Genomic DNA, 9982 nt, shown 5'->3' with positions numbered 1-9982 from the left:
GGGAAAGGTCTCTGATATGCAGGGCGGTTAGCCATCTGAGGAGTTAGCCCAAACTGATCCCTTAATATATGTGCAATCTCATCAGGATCTACATGAAAGCGTTGATGATCAGGAACATGGAAAGGATCCTGCACAGGAATATGAATAGGATCATGTATATGTCCTCCAGGCCTGTCCTCCCTTGTATTGTTCGGCTGCGGACTGGAAACCCTTGGTCCCAGCGGAACAGTGTTGGGAAAAGTCAGAGGAGATTTTCCCCTATCCGTTCGGTTGGGATTTGTGGCACTTGGAAATGCACTATCCACGAATGATGGCCCTGCGAAATTTGCCTGTAGTCTGGATGGTGATACTCCTGGTGGAGTTTGAGTGGGTTGAAGACTAACCCTTGACAGTGCTTGATCTAACATGTTCTGCATCAGATTCTGTTGCTCACGCAACATGTTTTGCATAACCAAAGTTTGCTGGTCGTTCATTTGTTGAACATAAGACCTCCAATCAGTTGGTGGTTGTGGGATTTCCCCAGCATTTGGCACAATAGGTGGTGGAACGGATTCTCCCACCGGTGCCGAAGATGATTGAGGTTGTGAACCTGCCATATGGACCCTTCCGATGATACGGCCGGATCTAAGACGTATGAAATTATCGCCGGAATTGGAATGAGCAATTTTGTCTTGCTCCCACTGTGGTCGCCAATTTGTTGATGTAATTTTTCAACAAAAATAAAGTAAAATTCAAAGATATAGAAAATATCCTTAAACTTGATTAATTAGTTCCTGAGATTAGGAATCTCTAAACACTGTATGGTACAGAAAATAAACTGGAAAATAAAAGACTGAAATTTAAAGTGGTGATCCCCAAATCTGACTTTGCTTTGTTGAAGTTGATTGAAGATGCCTTCTCCAGAAAAATCCAAACCCTTAAATATTCCCTGGGAAACTGTACTGAAAACCGTCGCCCGAACGGTTACAACGTCTCCTTTCCAACCGTCTTCCAACCCTTCTCCTGCTGACACGTGTCCTCAGCGGACCAAAATTTGTCACTATATTTCACTCTTTGAGCCGACCACAGACCTTCCGCCCTTTTGGCCCGACTGCCAATCCTCCCGACTTGCAAACCATCTGACTTGTTGGTCCAGCCGCAGAGTCCCGACCTGAGGACCTCCCGACCTGTCCGACCTGAGGACTTTCCGTCCTGAGGACTTTTCGACCTGCGGACTTTCCGACTTGAGGACCTCCCGACCTACGGACTTTCCGTCCTTATGACTTTCCGTCTTGAGGACCTCCCGACCTGAGGACCTCCCGACCTGAGGTCTTTCCGTCCTGAGGACCTCCCGACCTGTATTTTTCTTAGAAATAAACCTATTTTCCTTGAGTTCCCCACGGTGTCCTTCAACCAGTTCAATCAACTCTATTGCCAGGCCCATTTTTTCTTTTACCTTGGGCTTTTTAACCTAATTCTAAATTTCATACGTAACAATTAGTGTAAAAAGTAATGACAATTGTGTAATAATAATGAAAAAGTAGAGATAATTTTATGGTGATATGGTTTTTTATGGAAATGAGACTATTGTTTTAAGACGGACAAAAATGGTAAACAAGACTATTATATTGGAACGAAGGGAGTATATAAGTAAACAAACCCTCAATGCTAAAAAAGAAAAAATGTTTTTGAAATAATACTGTAAATAAAATATAAATTTATGATATGATTTTTCCAATGAAAAATAATTTTACTACAAATTGCATAGTACATAAATAATAAGAATGAAGAAACAAACAAACACACTTGTGTTTTAAGATGTTTTGGATATATTTTGTTGTTTTAAAAATAATACGAATTTGAATGAAGAAGAAATATTTTATACTGTCTCCATTCCACCTACCATGTATATATTGTCGTTTATCTGTCCGTCTCATATCTCATATCTCATGTCACTTTTCTTTTTTAGAAAATGATTATACACTTTAATTTCATTTTAAATTTTTTAATTTAATTTTTTTTAATTTTAATTAAATTAATTAGTTATCTTAATCTTAATCTACAATTATTTATATTATAGGATAATTATTTTCACTAATACATTTTTAATTATCTACTAGTTATATTTATCATAAATTCCCGTATCTACAGTGACCCAGATATCCAACGTGGGACCGAGGGAGTACTATAATATTTTTAATGAAAAATTTGTCTACGATATTTTGAATATTAATAAGTTTCATGTGATATTTTAAATTAAACATAAATATTATTGGGTTTGATGAAAATACAAACAAGCAGACCTTATTTTTTAGAGCCTTAACAACATGTTTTGCGGTAAACTTAATCCTAATGAATTAACTGATTGAAAAGTAGGGTTTGTACACTTGCAATTTTATTATTATTATAATAATAATTATTATTATTATTACATGTATATATATATATATATTACATTTTTGAAGTAAAACATTTAAATAATACTACCTCCGTCCGACTTTAAGAGTCTCATTTACTTTTTGCATGTTGATCTTTGAATATTAATTATTATATTAAAATATAGTATAAATTAAGAAAAAAAATACAAAAATATTTTAATTTGTGTCTTATAATAATAATAGAAGGACATTTGTACAAACAATTATACAAATATAAGGATATTTTTAATGTTAAGTACAATTATATAAAAGGTAAATGTGACCCTTAGAGATGAACGAGGAAGTATTATATTATTTTTAATAAAAATAATACTTCCTCCATTCTACTAAAATTGTCCATATTAGTGCTATGGTAAATACGAGTATAATTAGTAATTAATTAAAAAATATATTAATAAAAATAATTATTGTATAATACAAACAATTATATATTAAATTAAGATTACTAAATAGTTTACTTGAAATTAAAAAATTATAAATTAAAAAATTTTAAATATAATTAAATTGTATAATCATTTTCAAAAAAAATATGAAATAAATTATGTAGGACATACGAAAATAAAAGTGAACATTTTATGAGATTGAATGAATATATTTACTATAGTGCTATTAAAGAAGAATGAATAGGGTGTGTTTGTTTGAAAATTTCTTCCCAATTTCTACTATTCATTAATTTTTTTTTTTCCAAAAAATATCAAATTAAATATCTATTTTTTATTTTTTATATTACACTAAAAATTAATTTTACATTCAAAACATCACATCAATACTTAATTATATTACATCATATTTTACTATTCAAATATCAAAATCCAAACACTCAACTGAACATACCCTATAAGTAAATTAAAAAATAAGTTGAGAAACAGTTAATGCTGCAATTTTTATTTTTATTTTTTAAATTAAACTAGAAAAATCTTTTTTGTCTTGTGCATATATCGAACGAATCTACTTTCCTGAATCTAATTACAGATTTTTCAAGAAGATTTGCTTAATTCATAATAGATTTGGATCTGTTGATTACAGCATATATATATATATATAATTAAATAAATTAAGTAAGAATCTACTACTCTTTCTACACTCATCCCATTAATTAATTCAAAAAACTTTGTATATAAATATATAATATATGTACATAATTGAGAACTTTATCATTATAGTATATGTCTATGGATGAAAGGGAAAAAATAAAGGAAAGGGATAAACAAGCTCAATTTACTTCTTTTTTTTTTTTTTATATATATATATAACTTTTATATAATATTATTACATTTTTTTACAAAATATTATATATTTTTCGTCATTTAATTCTGTAATCACTACCTTGTCTTTCAACATAAGTAGACAATAATAAATTAGTATAAAATTAGACGAGGGAGATAGTATAACTTATTTTTTATATTATAATAATAATAATAATGGTGACAAGCTTTAGTGCTATGGTAGACAACGCTGACAAGTTATTCTTGCAAAAGTGTAACATCCTTTTGCTTTTCAAATTTATCTCTATTATTTATAATTTGCCAATACCCATTTCCCATTTTCTTTTTTTTTTAAAAAAAAAATTTACTCGAAGAACATGTAAGAAAAGTTCAGCACTGAACCCCTTCTCTCTCTCTCTGTCTCTCTCTCTCTCTACTTATATATATATATATATAGAAGCAAAGCAAGAAATGTATTCTTGTGGTCATAAATGGCTTTTGATCAGAATGACACATACATGACTCTGTGACAAAAATCTCAGTCAGAATCATCTGTCACTTAGTATATTATATGCAAATGCCAGAGAGAGAGAGAGAGAGAGAGGGAGAGAGAGATCTGTATGTATATATATATATGTGTGTAAGAAATTGATTTCTTCTAAAAATGGGAAGTTTACTTTTATTTCCATCATCGCCTTGAAAAATCAGAGCTGCGTTCCAAATAAATTCTTACCAAAGACTTACCAAAAATAGGGGTGCAAAAGCAAAAGCAAAACCTACCAAAATCTTCAAAGAAGATATATAGATAGGGATAATAATTTAGGGCACATAACATATATATATATATTTATTTAATTATAATTATATTAAAATAGAGTCTCCATTCAATAAAATTGCCTGGCGACAAAATCCCAACATTTAGTAACCATAATTTTCACTAAAAATAGCATAAACTGACTGCAATAAATCTAATTCGCAAATTACAAAGGTTACCTAATTCAGAAACCAGACGGCTTCTAGAAGATTACTATTAATAGAAAGGGCTGGGCGAGCTGAATAGTGTTAATTCGGCGGCGGTGGCGGGGGGCGGCGCTTCCGCTTCTTCTTCTCGTAGCTGATTCCTCTGGCCTTGGACTGCGAGTCCCGGACCTCCCGGAGGTAAAGGCGGACGGCGCGGGCCCCGAAAGGGTTGGCCTCGGGATCGCCGCCGTTCTCCTCGTAGGCTGCCCGGAGGCGGCCAATGAGGGCGTCGAGGCTGCCCCAGGCCTGGCGGAGCGGGCAGGGGCAGGGGGCGGGGGGGTTCGGGTGCCCGAAGAACGGGCAGACCGGTTTGTGGACCTTCGTCTTGCCGAACTGGTCCAGGTACCGGAGGAACTCCAGCACGTGCGCGCCGCTGCACCGCACGAGGGACAGCGGCGGCCGGTGGTTGCGGAGGTACTGTCCGAACGTGTTCCAGTCGCGCCGCTTCTGGTTCTCGTACCGGCTCAGGGACCCGCCGCCGGTGGAGGATCTGGGTGGAGATTCCGTCGCCGACGACGACGACGCGGCGGCGATTGTCGCCGGAGGAACGGTGGTGATGGTGAAACCTGCGGTTTCGGTGGTGGTTGGGGACAACATTTGTTGGGCTATTGGGTCCATTGATCGATTGATTTTTTTTTGATAATTATTGCCCGATCTAATTATATATATATATATATATATGATTTGTGATCTAGAGAGAGAGAGAGTGGAGGAGTGAGAGAGTGAGGGTTGAAAGCAAAACTAGGGTTCAAGAAATAAATTACTGAGCTATATATATATATATATTTTGAATGAGTATTGGTTGTAGGGTTTTCTTTGAATTACTGTTTCATGGAATCTAAGGATAGCAGAATTCGAGGTTTTATATATATTATTAATATTAATTTATTTATTATTTCTCACTCGAAGGTGAATGATTTTATTTAATCATATATGGATCGGCTTCGGCCCCATTAAATATTAATGTGGGATTCTTATTCGGATATGATGAATTACTATTAGAGCTCATCACATTATTGTCTTTGTGTCACAAATAGTTAGAGCTTAATTGCAACTTCTCTTTAACTTTAAACTATTACTTACAACTCTTTAAATACTACAAGTTTTAGAAATAGTTACAAAAATAAAATATTTGATATGGTATTTTATAAGATAATATATTGATTTTGTAAACAATGGGTTTCTTTAATTTGTATTGTATTTCTAAGTTAGATAAGTCTTCATATATGTTATTAAAAAAATATAATATACATTTTATTCGTTCATAAAAAATAATTTTTAATAAAATATTATTTTTCATATTATCCATATAATTTTCATGTCTACCATAAAAAATAAATTCATCCAAAAATAAAAATTGAAGATAAATATTGTTGTTGATTAAAATTATAAAACTATAGCCTATTTGTCTCAAAATTAATCATACTAAAGTTTTGTAGAATTAATAATAATAATAATAATAAGTTAAAAAGAAAATTAATGGGCTTGTTTCAATTATTTTATAATTCAACATTTTCATTTCTTTAAATATCATATCGAATAACTATAATGGGATACAGTCCTACTTTTTAATTCTTTTTATAATTCAACATTATCATTTCTTTAAATATCATATCAAATAACTATGATCGGATACAACAGAAGTTTTAACAATATATATTAACATTAATATTATTTTAAAATAAAAAATAAAATGGCATCAAAGATATCTTTATTTAATTAAATATCGCATCAAATATTCATTTTTTTTTAATCAAAAGAAACTTAAAATTCTAAACTTGAAAAAAAAAAAAAAAAAAAAACCCTCTTTATTCTAAAAACATCAATACTAACAAATAAATAAAACATAAATTATGACGTAAACTTGACTGCTTGGGGCTGACCTTAGACGGACGCTCCTTCAAAGCGCAATGGAGGTCATCAATCTAAGCCATGGGCTTTTTTGATCACTCATTGACTCCGTTCAGATAGTGTACAGAGCTTGTTTGAAATAAGATATTAATTTAAATTTTTATTTAAATAATATTTTGATATGATATTTTATTACAAATAATAATTTATTTTTATTAAAAATTGTACAGATAAATATTATTAATTTCAATTTAAAATTACAAATAACAAACCCTTGAGTGAGATATATATTTGTTGTATATGACATTTTGTTATATCAATTGAAATTTCTTGAATAAATATCTAGTGTTTTTTTTTTTTTGTTTGTTTGAATTTGGTATTAAAAGTATATGATAGGATGTTTTGTAAGAATAAAAAGTATATCTTTTTTAGAAAACACAGAATTTAAATATTAGAAATATGTAATTATTTTAGATAAAAAATATTATTGAAAATAATAATTTATAGAAAAATCATAAAAGATAATATAGTAAATTTTAAATAAAATAAAATTCAACGAATCCACGGTGTGCATGTTTAATTAATTGCTGCTGCTTCTTTTTTTAGATTTTTATTTGAATATAATGTAATTTAAATGTAATATTTATTAGAGAAAATAATACTCTCTCCGTTCAATTTCTATTATTCTAAAGTATATTTGCACAGTTTTTTAGGTGATTGTATTTTTTTTATGAATTGACAAATTTGCTCTTAATTGTATGGTAGAGATTAAAAGTAATAAATAATGAATAAAGGGTAAAAATATAAAATTTTTATTTAAAAAAAGAAATAGGACAATAGTTATTGGACATCCCAAATAAAAAAATATGACATTAGTTTGTGGACAGAGGAAATACATTTTATAGGGTTTGTTTGGTTTGAGAGAAATGAAGGAATGTAAGGGAAGGGGAAGGGGAAAAATTTACTATTATATCCTTCTTATTATGTATATTTTCTCGGTTCCATTCCAAATAAGCTATTTAGGATTTTGTAATAATATAAAAAATATTATTTTATAAGTAATGAAAATGTGTAAGATGTTTTGACACTTTTGTCCTTTAATTTTATGTATAAAGTAATTGTATGTATAATGGTATATTTGTAATTTAGGTAAAAGATAAAAATATTTTAGTATTAGTGTATAATTACTTTTACTAAATAATGAAAGAGATAATTTGGAGTGAGATGAACAAAAATGATAAAAATAATAAGACATGAATCAGTTGTTGGTCCGGTCAAGTACTGATTTGATCGAATTAGCATATGTTAGAGGGGTGACCAACATATATTTATACTCCCTTCGTCCCATAACTAGATATTCATTTGCTTATTGCACGTAGTTTTAGAAATATTAGTATTATATTGGGATGTAGTATGAATAAAGTAGAAATAAAATAAAAACCTTATTAGTATGTGTGATATAAAGATAATGACATTTGTGCAATATATTGTAAGTTGTAAGAGTATTTGTAAGGTTAGGTAGATAGTACAGTTACTAGAAAATAAAATTGATACTTTATTATGGGACGAACTAAAATGAAAAAATGAATATTTTGTTATGGGACGAGGAGAGTATATATCTCAACATATTTATAACATAACATATATTATATCATAACTTAACATATGTTATCTTATAACAAACGTATACTGAGGTATGTATAAAGATATGATAGTCACCCTTATAATTTATGTTAATCCCGTCAAATTAATATAATACTAGATAGACAAGATCAACACAAGATGTGCTGTCAAAATTAATAATTTGAGTTTAAGACAAAAGAGTATAATATTACAATTTTAATATTTTATGTCCCCTGTTAGGCTTCCATCTTCTTCGTAAAAATCCTTCAATTATCATTTCATGTTTAAAACCAACAAACCTGAAAAGTAGCAAAAATGAAAAACATTGTTAAATATACAAATTTTTAGCTATGGATTTGTAGATTTCTTACTATTTATATATTGCCCTGTTTAAATGAGTTTTTTGGAATTTTGTAGTAAATTTAAAAATGATAATATTTTATTGGTCAGTAAAAGTGTGTAAAAAATTTTGATATTTTTGCACTTTGACTTTATGTATATAATAATTATATATGTAACAGTATGTTTGTAATTTAAATAAAAAAAAAACAAAATATTTTAGTATTAGTATATGATTACTTTTTTAAAATAGGAAAATAATAATTCTATTAAAACATACAATAAAATTACTTTGATTAAGGACGAATATATATATATATAATGATATGTTTTACCTTATACAGTAAAATAAATACGAAAAATAGTAAACTTTTTAGTAAATAAAAAAATAAAAACACTTTTAGATGACAAAAAATGAGAAAAGGTAAATTATCCCTTGTATTTTAGTAAACTATACAAAACATCCTATATTTTATTTATTACGTGAAACTTTTTTGTGTTAATATATAGTTTACACGAAACACTTTTTTTGTCAAAAATTGATGTTTGGTTCTAAATAAAGACCTAAATTATGCAAGTTTTATATAAATAAAAAATATAAAATACTCTTAAATAATTTTTAGAATAAAATAAATAAATAAATAATCATCCATTTTATAGTTTGTGGAGACAAATTGTTATTTGATTTTTATAATAACTATAAAAATGAAGAATTATTCAATTATTTATTTATTTACCTTATTCTAAAAAATTATTTAAGATACTTTGCATTTTTTATTTGTATAAAACTTGCGTAATTTAGATTTTTATTTAGAACCAAGTATCAATTTTGGACAAGAAAAGTGTTTCGTGTAAAGTTTATATTAATATAAGGAGTTTCACGCAATAAATAAAACACATAGTGTTTTGTGCACTTTTACTAAAATATAAGGGAATGTTATATAATTTACCTAAAATGAAAAGTGACCACAAATTTAAGTGACAAGAAGAGTAAATACCTTTTATTGCTAAACAATAAATTTAACTTAAAATATTAATCAATACTCCATCCGTCTCAGCTAAATTATACAATTTAGTTTAGGCATAAAGTTTTAGGTATTGTTTAATTAATGAGTAATTAAAAATATATTGGTAAAAATAATTATGATTTAATAAAAATAATTATAGATAAAATTAAGATGACTAAATAGTTTACTTAAAGTAAAAAAAATTATTAATTATGAATTTTAAAATGTGATTAAAATATATAATTGTATTTTCAAAAATAGAAAGATGAGACGAATTAAGTGGGACGGTGAAAGTATAATTCATGTTACATCAAATAAATATTTTAATTCAAAATCTTATAAGTGTGTTTATTTTGTATTTCAAACATAAAAATATATATACTACTAGTATTATTTTGATATGCACAATTACCAATAAAAACATATTATTACATTAAAATACTTACTCCGTTCAGTTAGAAAGTATATATATTTTTATTTTGGAACGTCCAATTACAAAGTAATTATATCATTAAATATC

The 9982-nt window shown here is 28.5% G+C and overlaps 1 protein-coding gene across 1 annotated transcript; it reads right to left on the bottom strand.

Moving 5' to 3' along the window:
* Nucleotides 1-4436: 4436 nt before the first annotated feature.
* On the bottom strand, nucleotides 4437-5371 carry LOC127266553 (protein LIGHT-DEPENDENT SHORT HYPOCOTYLS 4-like). Its single transcript, XM_051296826.1, has one exon. It carries the CDS (start codon nucleotides 5258-5260, stop codon nucleotides 4685-4687), a length of 576 nt encoding a protein of 191 aa, XP_051152783.1. The 5' UTR covers nucleotides 5261-5371; the 3' UTR covers nucleotides 4437-4684.
* Between the last annotated feature and the right edge of the window lie 4611 nt (nucleotides 5372-9982).

This window comes from Andrographis paniculata, unplaced genomic scaffold, assembly GCF_009805555.1.
Source record: "Andrographis paniculata isolate CXL003 unplaced genomic scaffold, ASM980555v1 Contig76END, whole genome shotgun sequence".
Lineage (NCBI taxonomy): Eukaryota > Viridiplantae > Streptophyta > Magnoliopsida > Lamiales > Acanthaceae > Andrographis > Andrographis paniculata.
Note: the sequence above shows the minus strand (reverse complement) of the source record. Positions and strands in the feature narration are given on the sequence as shown.

Coding starts and splice junctions, on each gene's coding strand:
- LOC127266553 (XM_051296826.1), bottom strand. CDS start 5,260: ATGGACCCAATAGCCCAACAAATGTTGTCCCCAACCACCACCGAAACC.